Genomic DNA, 21115 nt, shown 5'->3' with positions numbered 1-21115 from the left:
AACAAAAAAGGAAGGAAATTCTGACACATGGTAAAACATGGATGAAAGTGAAAGACATTACCCTAAGTGAAATAAGGCAGTCACAAAAATACAAATATTGTAGGATTTCATTTATATGAGGTCCCCAGAGTAGTCAAACTCATGGAGACAGAGAGTAGAATGGTGGCTGTCGGGGGCTCCAGGGGTAGGACGGAATGAGGAGTCGCTGTTCAATGGGCATTGAAGCATTACAGTTTAGCAAGATGGAAAGAGATTACGGATGGTGGTCATAGTAGCATAACCCCACGAATGTACTTAATGCCACTGAACTGTACACTGAAATACGGTTAACAAGAGTCAGTTTTATGTTATGTGTATTTTACCACAATAACGAATAAAAGACAGGTTATGCTTCCCGTCTTAAAGTGCTTACAATCTCCAGGAGAGGCCAAACAGGAAGGTGGGGTTAGCATCACAGGGATGCAGATTAAAGATAGGTCAATAACTGAGACCAGTCCATTTCACAAAGAACCTGATACAAGAGGTGGGTCATTATGCAATTTCCCCAAATGCTTAAAATTCGTGAGCTTCCGATTCCTTGTGAAAACCACAAGGCGCTGGAGAGCCTGACCGCATTGCGCCTCTCGGTCCCCTGGCTCTCCTCCCTAGGTTAGACTGAGAAACTCTCGCTGGCCCAACCGACGGCGCCGCCGCCCGCAGTTCATCTCCAGGAGCATAGAGGGCGCTGTGGACTGGCCTCTTTTCCCCCCGCCTCCGTGACCCTTGCTTCCGCCTCCGGAGCCCGCCTCTGCTCCCCAGTGCTCAGCTGCGCAGTCGCGGCTACGGGCCTGTGGGGAGCATGGCGGCGTCTTCGAGTGGGGAGAAGGAGAAGGAGCGGCCGGCAGGCGGCTCCGGAGCGGCCGGCGGTAACAGCACGCGAGAGCGGCTCCTGTCTGCGCTAGAAGATCTGGAGGTCTTGTCGAGGTAATGCCGTCGGCCTGAGGGCCTGGCCGGGCTGGGCCCGGAGTCTTCCGGGCTTGCCTGGGTGTTCGTTCCCTGGGCTCGGCGGGGAGGCCTCGCTCCCAAAGACCGTACACAAATGTTGTGCACTTGAGGTCCGCAACCCTCCAAGACACCGAGACGGGAATTCCCACCCTCGCCTTAGAGGACATTTTAATAGTGACACTGACTCTGGAACCCCGACACAGTCAGAATCGTAGCGGACCTTAGAGATCGCCCGGTGCGAGAACCTTCGTCTACGGACACTCGACACTTAAGGAACTCCCCCTGGGTCCTAGGCGTTGGGAGAAGGTAGTGAAGGGGCTGGGGGACTGGATTCCAACGGGGAGGAGCCCAGTGTCAAGGGGAAGAGACGAACGTAAACAGTGACCGGGTGCGGAGCCTGTTTTTACAGAGTCGTGCACTGCGGGATACTGGAACCCGAGGACTCGGTGCCTGTCTCGGTTGTAGGCAGGGTGGGCTTTCTGGAGAAAGGACTGCACGGGAGGAATGAGTTCACCAGACTCCGTAGGCGGCAGGTAGCTGGAACAGCATGTGCCAAAGCTTGGAAGCAAGAGCACGCACGACTTGGTGGTGCTTCCATACTTGCAAGTTTGGGAGGGTCAGAGTGCAGCGTGTGTGGAAGAGGTAGAAATAGGATGCCATTCTCCTTAGTCTGCCATGGTTCATGGTAGTTTTGTCAAGTTGAGGCCTTCTTTAACTCCCTCACCTTCACTTGGATATTAAAATTGTTTTGATTCTTCCTCCTAAAACGTTCAAATTTGACCTCTGGTTACCACCCCCACTGTCGTAACTATTTTTTAATGTAGTCTCCCGAAAGTTTTATTTTTCTTTGTGCTTCTGCACTTTACCGAACTCTATTGCCCAAGGTCAGAGCTATCTTTTTAAAAAGCATCTCGTATCACTTCTCGGCTTTGAAATACTTGGTAAGTTACCTATGCCTGGTGAGATAGAGACCAAATGTGTCACTTAATGTGCCACTTTGTGAATATGTTGACTTCTGAAGAAGTGACACCCCCTTTGGGAAGTAGTAGCTGCTGCCTTTTTTTTCTGACTACCTCTTGGTCTTAGAATTTCAAATCTTTGCCTTAGTATATAGTCAGTGAATTATTCTCACCCTTTTCCTCTGGAGTCCAGTAAATTCATTTCTTTTCCTAGTTTACTTGCTGTAACATAATTTGTCTGTTTTGTGACTCTAGTATATAGTTTATACACAGCAAGTTCGGGCACTGCGGTTTTTTGAACCTATTCGTCCAAGGTAATGGTCTATGAACATTTCTCCTGACACTGGACAACTCCATAGTCACTCTTAAGATCTTGCTCCTGGATTATTTGGTTATATATCTAAGGTGTGTTTTCCTGATGGTGTCAGTACCTTCAGCAGTGCGTGTACATGATAGTCATGTACTCTTCACCTGAGATAGCATAATTAAGTAATTTATATCAACTGTGTTAAATTTGAGACTAAATTGAGATTCTCTTGTATCTAGCTAGAATTGACCAGTTTATCTTCTCTCTCTATTTGATTCTTTCCTTGATTACTGAGCATAGCATTTTCTGTTCGAGGAAATGCAATGACCCCCTGGAGTAGTGGATCATTTAAATTTTCCTCAAGAATCTGAAACCTTTGTCTCTGAAACCTTCCTCCTTCAGCTTTCTAGTTATGCATGACTTGTCAAGGTGCTGAGTTCTCTTTTGATTTCTCTAAAAGAAGCTGTAGTTTTCCTATTGCCCTTTCCCCAGGATTGCCACTTTGATTTCTCATTGATTTGTAGCGTTCACTGAATCTTTTGACAAATTGGAGATAAGATTCATCTTTCTTGATGTGCTCTGCACCCTGGTAATAACCATTGCCTTACAAGTTTGTTTTTCTTGGGGCGCCTGGGTGGCTTAGTCGGTTAAGCGTCCGACTTTCGCTTAGGTCATGATCTCGCGGTTCGTGGGTTCGAGCCCCGCGTCGGGCTCTGTGCTGACTGCCAGCTCAGAGCCTGGAGCCTGTTTCTGAGTCTGTATCTCCCTCTCTCTCTGACCCTCCCCTGCTCATGCTGTCTCTCTCTCTCCTAGAAATAAATAAAAATATTAAAAAAAAAAAAAAGTTTGTTTTTCTTATCCTCCGATTTTTCTCATGACTTAATCTGCTGTTATTTATTCATCTCTAAAGAAAGACTAGGTGGGGCACCCGGGTGGCTCATTCAGTTAAGCTAAGCGTCCATCTCTCTCCTAGAAATAAATAAAAATACTTAAAAAAAAAAAAAGTTTGTTTTTCTTATCCTCTGATTTTTCTCATGACTTAATCTGCTGTTATTTATTCATCTCTAAAGAAAGACTAGGTGGGGCACCCGGGTGGCTCATTCAGTTAAGCTAAGCGTCCAACTTTGGCTCAGGTCATGATCTTATGATTTGTGAGTTCGAGCCCCCCCCCCCCTTCCCCGTCAGGCTCTGTGCTTGACAGCTCAGAGCCTGGAGCGTGTTTCAGGCTGTGTCTCCCCCTCTCATAGCTCCTTCCCTACTCACACTCTGTCTCTCTCACTCAAAAATAAACAAACATTGAAAAAACAAGAAGAAAGACTAGGTGACAGTAAGTAAATGAAAATTTATCTTTTATGACCCTGGAGATGGATGGCCGTGGTAGTGTTAGAGATGTCACTTTGTGGTTTGCCACCTAGGACTCATGAAGACTTCACAGAGTGAGGCTATTCCATTGTGATTGGCTTTTGAAAAACTCCCATTATGTTAGCGATCATATAGTTACATACACTGATTCTGTAATCTGTGAAATTTGTCATTATCCTCTTAGTGAAATTTTTCTTTTCTTTGCATTTGTTATGAAAAAAATGAAAAGAAAACTCACTAATATAACCTCTTGACTAAAAACTAGTAGGTTTGAAATTTAGGATATGTTTTTGACTGTTACCTGATTATATACCTTTTTAGTATATTTTATTACTTTGGAAAATGTGATAGAATGAGATAGTCTTTGGATGAATTTTTAAAAATAAAAACATTGTAATCTAAAAGTTTTTCTTTTTTAATAAATTTTTAATGCTTATTTTTGAGAATGAGAGAGAGAGAGACAGTGTGAGCCAGGGAAGGACAGAGAGAGGGAGACATAGAATCTGAAGCAGGCTCCAGGTTCTGAGCTCTCAGCACAGAGCCCAGTGTGGGGCTTGAACTCATGGATGGCGAGATCATGACCTGAGCTGAAATCAGGCACTTAACTGACTGAGCCACCCAGATGCCCCTAAAAGTTTTTCTTAATGTGTTTGTAATTCAGAACTCATTGTCCCTCACAAACCATCTTGATAGGAGTTTTGAGGTTTCCACAGCAGCCTATTAATTCTGTATACCTATAATTTACCTGAAGTGTAGTACCACTAATATTCAATCTAACCCCATCTAAATTATATTTCTAAGGGGAATTGTGGATGGATTCTAATTTGATATGTGAGGAGTACAGCTTCTTCTACACCAGGAGAGGGTTCTGTGTCTCACACCTGTAACCAGAGAGTGGGCTCAGGGCTTCCTTCAGCCTCTTTTAACCATTGAGGAGGACAGAGGTTTCCACTTTGTTCTATATGTTCTAGTACTGAACAGTACTGTGTTACAACTTTCTCCTTCCCCCTGTAGTCCTGTGCCTAACGCAAGCCCTTTTAAGGTTTTCTGTGGATTTATACTCCCAGATTTGCAAGAAAGGCAGAAAAAGTCCCGCTCCACATCTCCCACTATATCCCCCATGCCCACCTCTTCCACCCCCCGAAACCAGCCTTCTTGTAGATCAGAGATGCTTAAGTGTTTATATCTCATCTATGGGGTACAGAAAAATGGTTCATATAACATGCTGCATTCATGAAATGTCCATGTAATCCATCATTAAGTCTTGTCAGCTTTACCTCCAAAATATATTCTGAGTCTGTACATGTTTCACCTGTTTCCATTACTAAATCCTAGTGACAAGGACCCAGTCAAAGCCAGTGTCATTTTTTTGCCTGGAACACTACAGAAGCCACCTAACTTGATTTCCATTCTAGCCCTCTTACAATCTGTTCTCCATATAGCTTAGCTTGTTTTAAAAACATAAATCAGGTCATGTCATTTCTCAGCTTAAAGTGATCCAGTTGATTCTTATTGTACCTGGAATGAAATACTGATCCTTTACCGAGATCTACATGGACTTAACACAGTAGTCTGGCCCCTCCCTCACTACTCTTACCCTTATTTTGTACCCTGCTCCCCAGTTGCCTACTATGTTCTCACCACACTTCCTCAAGCCATCTTGGGTCCCCTGAACTAGCTGTGACATTTTACAAGCATTCTTCCCTCATGGCTGGCTTCTCTCACTTAGAGAATCCTTCCCTGACCCTACCCAGTTAAGTAGCCAGACCAACTCACTGACACTCCCTAACACTCCGCTTTATTTTCTTCCCAACCCTTATAACCCTGGTTTTATTTAACCTGTTTTCTTGGTTACTCTTGTCTCCTGTATTAGAATTTAAATTCCATTGTTCACTTTTTTTTAATGTTTATGTATTTTGAGAGAGGGAGTGAAAGTGTGTGTGTATGCTTGCGAGAGAGAGAAGGCCAAGGAAAGAGGAAGAGAAAATCCCAAGCAGGCTCTGTGCTATCAGCACAGAGTCCAACTCGGGGCTTGCTCCCACAAACTGTGAGATTGTGACCTGAACTGAAACCAGGAGTCAGAGGCTCAACCAACTGAGCCACCCAGGTACCCCTCCATTGTTCACTTTTTATAACTCAAGCGTCTAGAAAGTGCCTGGCACATAATAGGCACTCAAGAAATATTTAATGAGTGGGTGAATGAAGACTTTTCCATTGCCATATCCCCTTTTTTCATTAATTAGCAAATTAATTCATACATAATGGTATGAGAACTAGCAGTGGGAAAGGTCAGGTCCAATTGGCACCATCCAGGAAAATAGTATGAAGCTAGCCATAGGAAGATGGAAATATGAAGGTGAAAATAGCGTAGCAGCCAGCAAGAAGGTACAAACACTGGGGCTGACTGGTGGTGTCAGGTAATTGTGCAGCTGTCCCTCTTGGATAATTTCTGGAGTCCCATGTGTCAGCAAATTTGAAACTAATATATAGACACTACCTGCAATATATTTTATACTGACATTTATACTAATTTCATATAGGAAAATTGGTATATCTAGTAAATGTGCATTACAGAAAGAAATTCTTATATGTAAGAATTCCTTTCAGTTGATACCTGTTCAGTTAATTAAAAAATTCACGGGCGCCTGAGTGGTCAGTCAGTTAAGTGTCTGACTTCGGCTCAGGTCATGATCTCACAGTTTGTGGGTTCAAGCCCCATGTGGGACTCTGCTGATAGCTCATAGCCTGGAGCATGCTTCAAATTCTGTCTCCTCTCTGCTCCTCCCCCATTCACACTCTGTCTCTCTCTGTCTCTCAAAAAATAAACATTATTAAAAATATAAAAATTTCAGNAGTGTGTGTGTATGCTTGCGAGAGAGAGAAGGCCAAGGAAAGAGGAAGAGAAAATCCCAAGCAGGCTCTGTGCTATCAGCACAGAGTCCAACTCGGGGCTTGCTCCCACAAACTGTGAGATTGTGACCTGAACTGAAACCAGGAGTCAGAGGCTCAACCAACTGAGCCACCCAGGTACCCCTCCATTGTTCACTTTTTATAACTCAAGCGTCTAGAAAGTGCCTGGCACATAATAGGCACTCAAGAAATATTTAATGAGTGGGTGAATGAAGACTTTTCCATTGCCATATCCCCTTTTTTCATTAATTAGCAAATTAATGCATACATAATGGTATGAGAACTAGCAGTGGGAAAGGTCAGGTCCAATTGGCACCATCCAGGAAAATAGTATGAAGCTAGCCATAGGAAGATGGAAATATGAAGGTGAAAATAGCGTAGCAGCCAGCAAGAAGGTACAAACACTGGGGCTGACTGGTGGTGTCAGGTAATTGTGCAGCTGTCCCTCTTGGATAATTTCTGGAGTCCCATGTATCAGCAAATTTGAAACTAATATATAGACACTACCTGCAATATATTTTATACTGACATTTATACTAATTTCATATAGGAAAATTGGTATATCTAGTAAATGTGCATTACAGAAAGAAATTCTTATATGTAAGAATTCCTTTCAGTTGATACCTGTTCAGTTAATTAAAAAATTCACGGGCGCCTGAGTGGTCAGTCAGTTAAGTGTCTGACTTCGGCTCAGGTCATGATCTCACAGTTTGTGGGTTCAAGCCCCATGTGGGACTCTGCTGATAGCTCATAGCCTGGAGCATGCTTCAAATTCTGTCTCCCTCTCTGCTCCTCCCCCATTCACACTCTGTCTCTCTCTGTCTCTCAAAAAATAAACATTATTAAAAATATAAAAATTTCAGTTGGGGCACCTGAGTGGCTCAGTTGGTTAAGCATCCAACTCTTGATTTTGGCTCAGGATCATAATCTCATGGTTTGTGAGTTTGAGCCACATTAAAAAATCTTTAAATCATTAAAAAATAATCCATCTACTTAATTTTATTTTACCTTAAAGCATATAAACTTATATTTGAAAATATGATGTTTTCATCTAAGACAGATGCCAGAGAACTTTTTCTATAGAGGAAGGGCCAGATAATAAATATTTTTGGTTTTTGCAGGCCATAAATTTTCTGCTGCAACTACCCTACTGTGCCATTATATTGGGAAAGCAGGCATGGGTGATATGTAAATGAAGGGGCATGGCCAATTGCTGAATGTAGGAGCTTTTCTTATATAAACCACCTGTAATTCAAAGTCTACAGTTTCTAGTTTGTTTCTTTAAAGTGAAATGAGGGGTGCCTGGCTGGCTCCGTCAGTAGAGCATGCAATTCTTGATCTCAGGATTGTGGATTTGAGCCCCATGTTAGGTGTAGAGATTACTTTTAAAAAATGATAAAGTGAAATGAGAACTTTGATGCTCATCAAGCAGTCTTAGGGCCAACTCTTGCTGAATTTGTATGACTTTCCCTGCTGCTTTGAAGTAGGCCTTTGCAGACATCTCTCAAGTTTTTCCCAAGCACTCACCTCAGTTTATAGAAACAACTCTTTTCTGTTGGCAGTTATATTTCATTGGTATTTTTGTAATGGATATTAGTTTCTGTAATTACACTAGTAAACAAAATGTGCATAAATGTATCTGGTAACAATCACACCTGAGTCTTGCAGCTGTTGAGAGCCCAAGTGCACTGTCACTGTGGGGCAGTGGCTGTGAATACTCAGTGTGCTATGGGTACCATGAATCCAGCAAGTCAGTTAGGTAGATAGTTGAGAAGGCTTCTATTGTATTTACTTTGCAAAGATTGTTTTGTTTTTTGTTTTTCTTTTTTTAGAGAACTTATAGAAATGCTGGCAATTTCAAGAAACCAAAAGTTGTTGCCACCTGATGAGGAAAACCAGGTAAGTGGCTTCGTTTTAAATTCCAAGAAATCCCCATTATTTCTGCAGTTTTCCTATTTACATTTACTTTGTTTGAATATAGGAAGATTGAATTCTATTAAATTATTAATTACAACTTTTAAATTGGTATTTTCTTTGAATCTCTTATGTAAGGTAATGTTGCTTAAGAAGGAGATAGTTGTCTAAGGGTTTAATAGTATTCTTTTTCTCTTATAATTCTAGTTACACATTTATTCATTTTTGTCTTTTTAATTAACCAGCAAAGCCTTGTTAAATGGACATTAAAACAATATTTGGAATCAAAAAAGTTAATGTTCTCATAAACCTTTTATTATAGGCTTGTCCCTCTAATGCAACTTGAAAATGAATAGAAATAAGAACATACAGCTATTAATAGAAGTTATTTTGTAGATGTTAGGTTTATAGGTAGTTTTTTCTTTATTCCTTTCTGTGCTTTGTAATTTTCTACAATGGGATTTTTTTTGACCCAAAAACTTTATAAAGAAGTTTAGAGGGTAAATTTCATTTTATGTGTTTTTTACCATAATTTAGAAAAATTTTTAAGAGAAAACAGATGGATGTGAGACAGGAAACATCTCTACTTTCTACCCCATTGTTGTCTTAGTTTTATCTTCTGTTTTGAGGGCAGAGAAATTTGATTGACTATCGATAGAGAAGTACCAGAAAACTGTTTTCTTCAAGGATTAATCCCCTCAGGAAGAGAGGGGGAATTAGATAAGGTTACAGGTAATAATAGTTGGTAATTTTAGGGATATTAAAGTTGTTTCTTGTATGTTGTTTATTTTGTTTTTAGAATAGCTTATAGAGAAATATGGTAATAGAAGAATGCCAGTCTCAGATACTTTATTGGTAAATACCTGTGAAGTTCAATAAGAATTTATTACAAAATAAGCGAAACAAAATATAAGTTCTAATTTTACTTCGTAGGCAATTATATGCTTGCTATGAGCCAGACACACAGATGATTCAGTAGGTCATAATTAAGACCTGCCTCATCAGCACTAACCTTCCTTACACTTTTTAAAAATTAACAGTTCTGTCCTTAAAAAAAAAAGAACAGTACCTTGTCACAGGTTGTTGTGAGGATTTAGTATACTGCGTATACTAAATGATTTAGTATACTGCATATACTGCATGTATTAAGTATACATAGGGAGAGCTTGGTAATGGTGGATAGTTACCATCACCACCCCAGAACAGAATTAAACGTTATATTTAGTACTGTGAATCTTCATTGAAACTGTTAAGTATTAGTGGGATGTGCCCATTTGAAAGGTTTTTAGCCATGATTTTATTTGAGTATTCATATTTTCATGTATGTAGAACTTTACTTAAAAGGGACCTTAGTGGTCTTTATAACCTCCTGTGTTATAAAAGAGCTTGAGCTCCAGGGTGGGTAAGTGAACTAGAGGATGATGGATGAATAGAACTAGAACCGAGATCTGACTTCAGTTGAATACTTTTTCTCTACTCAACAATAAAATCTCCAAAGAATTTTTACTTCTCTATAGTATATAGGTCAAACTGTAAACCTATTGAAACTTGTTGTGAAACAAGTTGGCTAATAACTTTTTAAATATGCATTTATAGAAGTGCAAGCACTGCTTTCTCTTGTGACTTAAAAAGAATGAGGATTGTAGGTGTATTAAGTAGAATACACTTTTTGTAGAAGAAGCTTTCTGTTATTTAAATACTTTTAATTACATGGACAGGATATAGCTCAGTCTTTTGTCTGTTGAATCAGAAGTCCTATAAAACTGAGAAGAACTTCGTATCAAAAGGAACTTGAAGAGGCAGGTCTATACTTTTTACTCTGTAACAAATTTTTGTTAACAGTTTAAAATTTTGATTTTAAAATGGCTTTTGATAGCCATTTCCTTTCTTGAAGTATTACTCTTAGCACAGTAAAGTAAGGGTATTTAAGTAAGATTGCATCTTAATTCTCTCATAGGGTAGTGATGATGATAGCTAGCCTTTATTGAGCTCTTCCTGTGTGTACTTTGCATGCATTATATCATAAATCCTCACAATAACCTTACGTGATAAGGTGCTGTTACTGTATCCCTGGTAAACAAAGGACTAGAGATTTGGACCCAGACTTTCTCTTTTATACTTTTTAACCTTCATAGGCCAAAGGTTGTATCTGCATTCTACCTATTTACTATTTTTGGAAATTGCTCTTTTTTAAACCATCTTCATTGTAAAGCAATACTATGAATGAAGTTACCGGTTTAGTGTGATTTTATATATATATATATGTATATATGTTTTAAGTTTATTTTTTATTTGAGAGAGAGTGTTTGAGTGGAGGAGGGGCAGAGAGAGAATCCCAAGCAGGCTGACACGGGGCGTGATCTTAAAAACTGTGAAATCATGACCTGAGCTGAAATTAAGAGCCGTACTCTTTACCAACTGAGCCAGCCGGGCGCCCCATTTCCTGTACATTTTTACGAACTTTTTTTAAGTTGCAAAAATTTTCTGTCTTAGCAGCTTTCAAGTATACAATGCAGTACTATTAACTATAGTCACCATTTCTATACATTACATCCCAGAACTTATTTATCGTATAACTGGAAGTTTGTACCTTTTGATCATCTTCACCCATTTTGCCACCTCCACCCCTGGCAACCGCCAATCTGATTTCTTCTTCTATGAGTTTATCTCCTGTAGATTCCACTTATAAAGGAGATCATGCAGTATTTGTCTTTCTCTTGCTGACTTATTTCACTTAATATAATGGCCTCAAGGTCCATCCTTACTGTCACAAATGATGATAAGATTTCCTTTTTTTATGGCTGAATAATATTTCTGTGTGTGTGTGTGTGTGTGTGTGTGTGTGTGTGTGTGTACACATACCACACATACCACTTTTTCTACTAATTTCAAGGGTTACATGCACCCGGTGTTTACAGCAACATTATCAACAAAAGCCAAATTCTGGAAAAAAGCCCAAAAGTCCATTGATTGATGAATGGATAAAGAAGATATGGTGTGTGTGTGTGTGTGTGTGTAACATAAAAAAGAAATAAAGGGCACCTGGGTGGCCCAGTTGGTTAAGTGTCTGTCCGACTTTAGCTCAGGTCATAATCTCACGGTTCGTGGGTTCATGGGTTCGAGCCATGCATTGGGCTCTGTGCTGACAGTTCAGAGCCTGGAGCCTGCTTTGGATATTGTGTCTCCCTCTCTCTCTGTCCTTCCCCCACTCACACTGTCTCTCTCTGTCTCTCAAGAAATGAATAAATATTTTAAGGAAATTAGAAAAAGAGAATGAAGTCTTGGCATTTGTAATGACATGAATGGAGCTAGAGAGTGTTATGCTAAGGAAAATAAGTCAGTCAAAGAAATACCATGTGATTTCACTCATAGATGGAATTTAAGATATAAAACGAACAATCATAGGGGAGAAAAACAAGGAAAACCAAAAAAGAGACTCTTAGCTATAGAGAACAAACTGATGGTTACCAGAGGGGAAGTTGTAAGGGATTAAGGAGGGCACTTGTGTTGAGCACCAGGCATTGTATGTAAGGGTTGAATCATTATACTGTATACCTGAAACTAATACTACACTGTATGTTAGCCAACTGGAACTTAAAACTAGAAAAAAAATACATACCACATTTCCTTCATCCATTCATATATTGATGGACAGTTAGTTTACTTTCACATTTTAGCTGTTGTAAATAATGCTGCAGTGAATATTGGGGTGCAGGTATCTTTTTGAGATAATGATTTCATTTTCCTTGCGTAAGTACCCAGAGATAGAATTGCTGGATCATCCTCTTTTTAACTCTTTAAGTAACTTCCATACTGTTTTCCACAGTGAGCGCGCCAGTTAACATCCCCACCACTAGCATGAGGGTTCCCTTTTCTTCACCTCACCAACACTTGTTACCTCTTGTGTTTTTTTTTTTATTATAACCGTTGTAACTGGTATGAGGTGATAATCCAGTTGTGGTTTTGATTTGCATTTCCCTGGTAATTACTGATATTGAGGACTTTTTCATGTATGTTTTCCTTTAGAAAAATGTCTGTTCATTTTCTTTGCCTATTTTTTAATCAGACTGTTTTGTATTTTTAAGGATAAACTTAAAAATTTTATCTTTCCTAGGAAATGATTAAACCTGTTCATTTTGGCATATTGGTAGTTCTTGTTTGCATGAAAGAATAGCATATAATTAGAAAAAGCAAAAAGTCTTGATATTAATCTGTTTTCCAAAATAATCATATGTAGGCTATTTTTATTGTTATTGATTAGAATAATACTTTGGAGATGTTAAAATTTTATAGTCTAGCCAATTTACATGTAGATTCTTTATTTCATTGGAATGTAACTTTTCAATATTCTGTTGTCTGCTTTAATTAACTATTATCTGATAGGTCCTGGAGTTGTTAATTCACAGAGATGGGGAGTTTCAAGAACTGATGAAATTGGCACTTAATCAGGGAAAAATCCATCATGAAATGCAAGTTTTAGAAAAGGAAGTAGAGAAGAGAGACAGTGATATTCAGCAACTACAAAAACAGCTAAAGGAAGCAGAACAAATACTGGTAAGTTGATAGAAGATAAGGTTAAAAAAAGGATACTGTTTAATTTATTTCTGAAAAAGAAATCTATTTCCAAGTATTTTGAAGTGGCAGAAAACTTAAGTTTCCAAGTCTAAAAGTGACAACTTGACAGTTTGGTTAAATGAAAGGTTGTTGTCATTCCCTTTTTAACTTAATATTTTAAGGTAGTTTGTATTACTTTTGAACCATATTTTCATTATTTAAAGATTTCACAGGGTTGAATTAATAGAATTAATAGAATTGAATTGAATTAATAGAAGTTGTACTTTTATCCTGTCCTGATAGAACTTTTCAGTTATTAGTAATCTAAATCCTTACTTCAACTTAAAAAATATCTTGAAACCAGTAGAAATAGGTATCAATTTTATATAAATTGATTAAAACTCACATTAACTTATTTCATCTTCCATTCTAAAGTGGGTGGGATTTGGGCATATGTCAAGGACTCTAGTTTTTGTTTTTGTTTTTTCTTGTTCTTGGCTACTGTTTAAAAAAGCAATTTCTTTGCTATTATTTGCCCAGTTATTTCACTAAATACTAACTAATGTAATTGTTATAGGGTAGTATTGCAGAAACAACTGAGCTTGATTCTCGTATGGACCAGACATTGCTGGAATCCTTATCCCTGATGAATCTTCAAAATGTGTCAAAATGGGCTCCAATAAATAGAAACCTGAGTGGTTCAGGGTAAATTAACCATTCCTGCTGAAGAAACGACCCCAAGTAAATGCTTTTAAAAAAATATGTAGTAAAATCTATTTTCCATTAGAAAAGTAATAACTTGCTTATCAAAAGGTATTCAGAGAATATGGAAAAGTAGGAGGAGGAGGAAAAACTTGCCTTTAGTCCCTCTGTGCCATTATTCATAGATTTTTGCATTTCATTTCAGTTTCAGATGTATTTTTTTTTTATTTTCTAGTAGGCTTATAGTTGTTTTAAATCAAAGTATAGTTGATATACAATGTTAACATTAGTTTCAGGTGTACAACGTAGTTTTGTGGGGTTTTTCCCCCAGAGGAATTCACTTTGTATTGTGCAATTAGTAGGATACTAACTGGTTTTCTATTACTATTTATTAAAACTGAAGGGTTTTTCATATATTCATTTTCCTTAGTTTTCCAACTTATTGTTTTAAGTAATACTTTGATGAATATCATTGCAAAAAAGCTTTCTTTTTCTTCTGCATTTCAGATTATATTCGTTAGATATCCAAAAATATAATTATGGAGTTAAATAAAGTTAACCCAAAGACCATAAAAAGATTGAATTTTATGCCTTAGGTAATAGCAACTAACATTTATTGAGCACTTGTGCATCAGGCCTTGTGCTTGTTTGCACTTTAAATGTTTTAACTCAGTTATCTTAACAGTTATACTAGGTTAGTACCACTATTCCATTTTACAGATGGAGAAACTGAGATTTAAAATTAATAACTACTTTCCCCAGGGAGAGTGAAAAGTAGAGAGATAGAACTTAAACCTAGTTCTGTCTGTCTCCATACTCATAACTGCTGTGTTATAGTTGAGGATGCATATATGTACTAGCTTAACTTCATTTTACCCTTTAATGTATCTTTCCAGTTTGGGGGGGTGCTGTGGGTATTTTCATTATAGCAGTTATTAAACTTGGAGGTAGTGGTAATACATAAATGAATAAGATTATCAATCCAAGAATCTTGTAAACCAAAAAAAACATTTTGATATTTTATCTTTGAACCAAATGCAAGTATAGAATGCTTTGGGATAGTATGTGGTCGGAATCTCTTCTGCATGTTTGTGATAGAATTTGTGAATGGAGACTGATTCATGAAATATATTATTTCTTTCATTAACTGACACAAATGATACCCAAGTGGTGTTTCAGAACATTACAAATAACTTATGGGCATTTCCAAATTTTGCATGTTTGTATGGAATTAATCATTCTGTGAATTAAGCCAAAAATTCTGCTTGATATACTTAAGAATATAACCATGTTTCTTTTTTTAATGTTCAAATTAGGCAACAGCTGTTTACCAAGCAAAAGAAAAGCTCAAATCAATAGAAAAAGCAAGAAAAGGTTGGTACAGTGGGAAACACTGAATGACTTTCTGAAAAATCCAAGCTTTGGTTTAAAGAAGCAGATGAGAGTGTTAACTGGTAATCATTTGCTGCTATTGAAATGGTTCCAACAAATTTCTATTGTGAAGTATCTACTAGGTTCTAGCACTGAGCTATGTATTATTGAGGAGGCATCACACCTTTCTCAGGTTATAAGAAGCAGTAATAAAATGCAAGTTACGGCTATGTATCCGAATGTGCAGCAAAGACAACGAGCGTTTAAAGTTGTTGGGAGAAGGGAAGACAGCTGTGAGCTGGAAGCAAGTGGGATTTGAGATATATCTTGGAAAAGATGGATCTTGCAAAGAGTGAAAGAGAATATGCAGTGGACAAACGGAGTGGGACTAGAGTGTCATGAAGTCGGAACTAGATGTGGCTTTGGGGTGTGTGCACATTTAATGGTGCAGAAGCCCAGCGTACCTTTTCCTGTCCTTCTCTCCTTAAAAGACTTCCATTTTGGATTTTAGTTTATGTACTAAAAGTAAGAGTTACAATGAAAACTTTGATTACTTTTAATGGTTTTGTAGATGATTTACCTTTAGTCACCTAAGAGTTGTCTAACTTTCTTCTTCTTTTCCTGTTTCAGATATCTACTGCTAATGTTTGTTATGTGTCCATTTTTTTAAGGTGTTTAATACAGATAGAACAAGAGCAATGCAAATACATATGCACATATATTCTAAAACAAAAACCAAGTCATGCTATACATATTATTTAGTGGCTTACTTTTTTTAATGTAATGAGTATATTGTGGACATGTTTCTACTTAGGTCTGCTTATATCCTTAGTGTCAAGGAAGCCACCAATTGACTATAGTGTGAACTGCTCTTCTAATTTAATAGCTTAGATATCATTGGGAGACAAAACACTCTTGCCTCTATTTTCTGTGTGTTCACTGATGCTTTCAGAACAGTAAGAATATTTAATGGTAGTTAATAATAGAGATTAGTGGGCATTATCATGCTAATGTCCCAAATTTGACACTTTGTCGGATGATTTTTCTGGATGTTTTGTTCTTTAGTTGGGAAATCTCTATGATTTAAGTTTAACAATATACATATTACTAGTTATTAGAGAAGGTAGGAAACTCCACTTATCCTGTTTACATATAATAAAATTAAGTCTGATGTGTGACTATGAGGTATATGTTTATACACTTTTAAGTTACTAGACTAACACACTACACTCTCCTCTCAACTCTCAGGTGCCATCTCCTCTGAAGAAATAATTAAATATGCACATAGGATTAGTGCGAGTAATGCTGTGTGCGCCCCACTGACCTGGGTTCCAGGTAAAATACTTCTGTTTCTACTAGACATATGTGGTTTTAAATCTAGGTGATTTTCATATCTTTAATATCTTATAAGGAATAATATGGGCCGGGGATTTTATCAGTTTGGTTTTCTACAAAGCTATTGCCACAGGAACTGTGTTTCTTTCCTTTTTAAAGAAAATAATAATGTTTAAAAGTACAGGATGATTCGAAAACTATAGATTTATATGCCCGTAATGCCCAGGCTGGCCAGAAGCCCACTTTTAAGAACCATTGGGGTTTCCTCAAGGGCTCTAGCCCTGAAAGCAGATAGTCCCAACTCTTGGGTGGTATAGGTGAAGCACTGAGCACCCAACAGCAAATACAGGGGACTGGAAGGAGCAGGAGTAATTAGAAGCCGCAAAACGAACAACAAACTGCAACATAGATTGACAGTACATAAGGCAGGGACCTAAGGTAGAGCAGTAGTCTTCTGGGAGGAGTGGGAGATAATATCTCAACATCAGTAGCTTGGGAGTGGTAGTTTATAAATTACCAGTTTGGCGGGAAAGTGATCTGGAGGGAGTAAGAAGTACTACCAGAAAGTTGGTCCAAATCTGCCAAGTTTTCATCATCCCCACACTAAACAGTATGCCTTCATGATTAGAAATGAACATTGACTCCAGATACTCTCTTCCAAAGTGCTAGGAATTAGTCTTTAAATGACAAGATCAAAGAAGTTGGTTAGAAAAACTTCTAATGTAGAAAGTCCTTCAAATAACCATTCCAGTCAGTCCTTTCTGTCTTATAAAAAAAGTGTGTCATGATTATTCTCCTTCAGAGGATGTATTTGTTTTCTTCTTACTAGGAAATGCAAGGAAGTTACAAGAATCAAGATCACTATAATTTTCTTAATTTGTCATCTGGAATTACTAAAATGACAGACTTTTCTTTCTCTTTTTTTTTCTTTTTTTGGTATAGAAAGTAGTATATGCAGATTTAGAGAAGAAATGCATGTATTTTTTAATATATTACGCTCTTAATAACAGTTAAGATGACCTTCCTGTTCCAAAATTGAAATGTAGTTTGAGTTTTCCAAAGTGAACCAAGGAAATTTTATACTTCTTTAGAGAAGGTATCAATGCTTATTTTGTATATAATTGACTTAAAAACAGTCTGTTTTTTTAGGGGACCCACGGAGACCATACCCAACTGATTTAGAGATGAGAAGTGGATTATTGGGTCAAATGAACAATCCTTCCACTAATGGTGTTAATGGTCATTTACCAGGAGATGCACTTGCAGCAGGCAGATTGCCAGGTAATGTTAATCAGAAGAATACTTTGAAACAGACTGAGGTTTTTCAGACATGATGATGGAATATCTGGCTGTTAAACAAGTTTGAAGTTCTAGACCCAAGTTTTATTTATTTGTTTTTTTAAGTTTATTTATTTTGAGAGAGAGAGGAAGAGAATCTCATGCAGGCTCTGTATGGTCAGCATGTAACATAACTCAGGGCTTGAACTCAAACCGTGAGATCATAACCTGAGCGGAAATCAAGAGTTGGATGCCTGACCAACTGAGCCATTCAGGCATCTGACCCAACTCATTTTAATAGCTTAAGTTTTCTGCTAATTATCCTGCTCTCTACTTAGTCTACTTTAAAGATTGCTCTAGCTGGAGTTTATGAAATTAGAATAAATTTACTTTTCTCTCGTATGTTAATAGGTTGTTTTCCTTAGGCATTAGGCCTCTGTTTTATTATTAGGATCTACACATAGCTTTTTAAATAAAGTTGTAAAATATACTATATAAACAGAATAGGAAATATATATGTTCATTTTAAAGAATTCAAAGTGAACCCACCCTGAAAAACTCCCAAATTAACAAAATGAATAACAAAGCTTTTAAAGACTTTTTAATAACTAAATAAAATAGCACACTTGTGAGACTCAGTTTATTCTGAATTTCATCCTTCTTCAAGTTCTGCATATAGATTTGTGTTATTCTTAACCTTTATGTTTCCCATCTTTTATTTATTGTAGGTGACTTTTTTTATTTGGTAGAACATTTTAAAAGTTTTAATAACAAAAATTTATTAAAAGGGGCGCCTGGGTGGCTCAGTTGGTTAAGCGTCCGACTTCAGCTCAGGTCATGATCTCATGGTTCATGGGTTCGAGCCCCCACGTCGGGCTTTGTGCTGACAGCCAGCTCAGAGCCTGGAGCCTGCTTCAGATTCTGTGTCCCCCTCTCTCTCTGACCCTCCCCTGCTCACCCTGTCTCTCTCTCTCTCAGAAATAAATAAAACATTAAAAAAAATTTTTTTTTTTAAGTTTAGATTTAAAGTTTAAATACTTGGGGGTTTTTTGAGCAATCACTTTTAATATTTTACCTATTTCATTTTTTGCCTTGTATTTTTTACAATGTTAAAAACATGGCCTAAATAATACTTTCTGCTTCACATTTTATTGTAAGGATGTTCTTGTGTTACTGAAAATGCTATGTAAACATCATGTTTAAAGTACAAACCGAGAACTCACTGTGCATTAGTTTCCCTTGATATCTTTTCATTTTTCTCATTTTGATTATACTGTATTATATGCCAGTCACAGCCCAGTCAGGAGGCAGAAACGACACCAGCAGTATGAACAAGGAACATATAAAGAATTATTAACTAGTAACAAGATGATGCTACTAAAGAGTAAAGAGAACTATTTTTAAACAATACAATAATAGCAGATGGGGGAGCAGCTAATACATCTAGGACCAGGATAGAGTACCCAAGAAAGGACCCAACTGAGAAGAGGCTCCTCCCCCCCCATCCCAAGGCTCTTCATGGCACTCTGGGTGGAGAGGGTATAGCTGTGGCCCACTGGCTGGCAGAGATGTTAGATGAGGTCAGGCCAGAGCTGGCAAGCAGGAGGTTACCTGCTAGGGTTCCAGGGAGCCTTGCTGGGAAGCCACCTTTGGGGCAATGGTGAGACTTAATACCACTGCAACTTGAGCACCACTTGATGTCCTGCACGCCAGCCAAAATCTCACAAGCACCACTGCAGTGAGAAGGATCCTGTAGAGGCCTGTTCCCCTTGCAGAGTCCCTCCAGTGCCCTCTGCTGACAAAGATCAGCATTGTGGCTGCTGGCAAAGAAGTGTTTTCAGGGTTGAGGGAGAAGAGTGATTTAAAGCATATCATGCAGTTTAAACTTATAATACTTAGTAGAGTACATATTAGCTATTTAAAATCTAGAGAGAGAAGAATATATATGACCTAATGTATATTTGCATATAATTTACATGTATATAAGAACATTTGGTCTGTAATTGTAAGTGTCTTACAAAAGAAATTAGGTCAACTGACTACATAAAGTTACTTAGATGGAAGCATGGTTTTTTAAAAAATAAAACACAGGTTCTAGTTATTAAAATATCATGCTTTTCCTTGATAAATTTGCTTTTTGTTAATTTAGCCAAATGTATATTTTGATTCCTGGCCTTAAAAGACATATTTACTTCAGGTTGTATGCATGAAGGGAAGAGTAATCAAGAAGTAAATTAATAGTAGAAGTGTCATTATATATGCTTCTTGCTTTTCTCCAGATGTCCTTGCTCCACAGTATCCTTGGCAGTCAAATGACATGTCAGTGAATATGTTACCACCGAATCACAGTAACGACTTTTTGCTGGAACCTCCGGGGCATAATAAAGAAAATGAAGATGATGTAGAAGTTATGTCAACAGACTCTTCAAGCAGTAGTAGTGACTCTGATTAAAGAACACAGAAGACAAAATTTAGACAGAGTTGAATTCTGTGGAATTCTGTTCCGTAAACAATAGTGAGCCTGTTAAAAAAGCCAGGTAATATTGCCTATAGTGGAATTGTGCAGTCCACTCAAAAATCACTGGACTTTCTTTTCAAAGCCAAAAATCATCGTTTCAATTCTAAACCACTCAATATTTAAAGAGTAATCAAAATTTACTGCTGGAAAAAAAAATGACTCATGTCATTGATGCCCTATGCTGTTATATTCCAGTTGTGTTGGACTTGTACATAGTAGTTCTGGAAATAAAAGTTGAAGGAAATAACCCATGTACCTATCACTAATCAGCCCCTGGAATTATATAGAAAAGCATTTTAAATAAGGGCAGTGGATCACTGAATGTGCATCACATCTCAAAATAACAAAACCCTCATTTGAAAGTGAAGGCTGGTAGCTTCTGTCATAGTAATGGGAAGTGGTCTCAGTTTGTACTGTCTGTAATTATTGTAATTTTTGTAAATAAACATTTTTGTTTTGTATGATTTTTTTTTAATTTAAATAATGCCTTTAGTGTAGGTAGGAAATTACTTCTGTAAATCCAGTTGTATTTTATACATCCGTAAGTAGAATTCTGGAGTGTGAATGAACATGATGTAATGCATTCAGCTGATAGGTTTCACAAAGGTCCATACTGACAGTCTTGGAAGAAATAAAATGAAGTTGTTGCTTTTTGGTGTTTTCTCCCCATTAGTTTTCCCACAGGTTTTCTTTTTCTCTTTTATTTTTTTCTTCTTTTCTTCCTTCCTTCCTCTCTTTCTCATTTCCTTCCTTCCTTTTTCTTTTTCTTCCCTTCCCCTTTCCTTTCTTTTCCTTTCCTTCTGATTTCTTAACTTTTTCCCTTTCCTCTCTCCCTCCCCTCCTTTCTTTCCTTTCTCTCTCCTTCCTTCCTTTACTTCTCTCTTTTGTTCCTTCTCTCCTTTCCATCCCACCTTCCCTCCC

The 21115-nt window shown here is 37.7% G+C and overlaps 1 protein-coding gene across 1 annotated transcript; it reads left to right on the top strand.

Moving 5' to 3' along the window:
• Window positions 1-781: 781 nt before the first annotated feature.
• Window positions 782-20655, top strand: MED4 (mediator complex subunit 4). Its single transcript, XM_077778787.1, has 7 exons — window positions 782-963; window positions 8355-8421; window positions 12820-12990; window positions 15009-15066; window positions 16312-16398; window positions 17548-17679; window positions 19956-20655. Exons 1-7 carry the CDS (start codon window positions 839-841, stop codon window positions 20126-20128), a joined length of 813 nt encoding a protein of 270 aa, XP_077634913.1. The 5' UTR covers window positions 782-838; the 3' UTR covers window positions 20129-20655.
• Window positions 20656-21115: the final 460 nt, after the last annotated feature.

The sequence above is a fragment of the Crocuta crocuta genome, unplaced genomic scaffold, assembly GCF_008692635.1.
Source record: "Crocuta crocuta isolate KB4526 unplaced genomic scaffold, BGI_CrCroc_1.0 scaffold586, whole genome shotgun sequence".
Classification (NCBI taxonomy): domain Eukaryota; kingdom Metazoa; phylum Chordata; class Mammalia; order Carnivora; family Hyaenidae; genus Crocuta; species Crocuta crocuta.
Note: the sequence above shows the minus strand (reverse complement) of the source record. Positions and strands in the feature narration are given on the sequence as shown.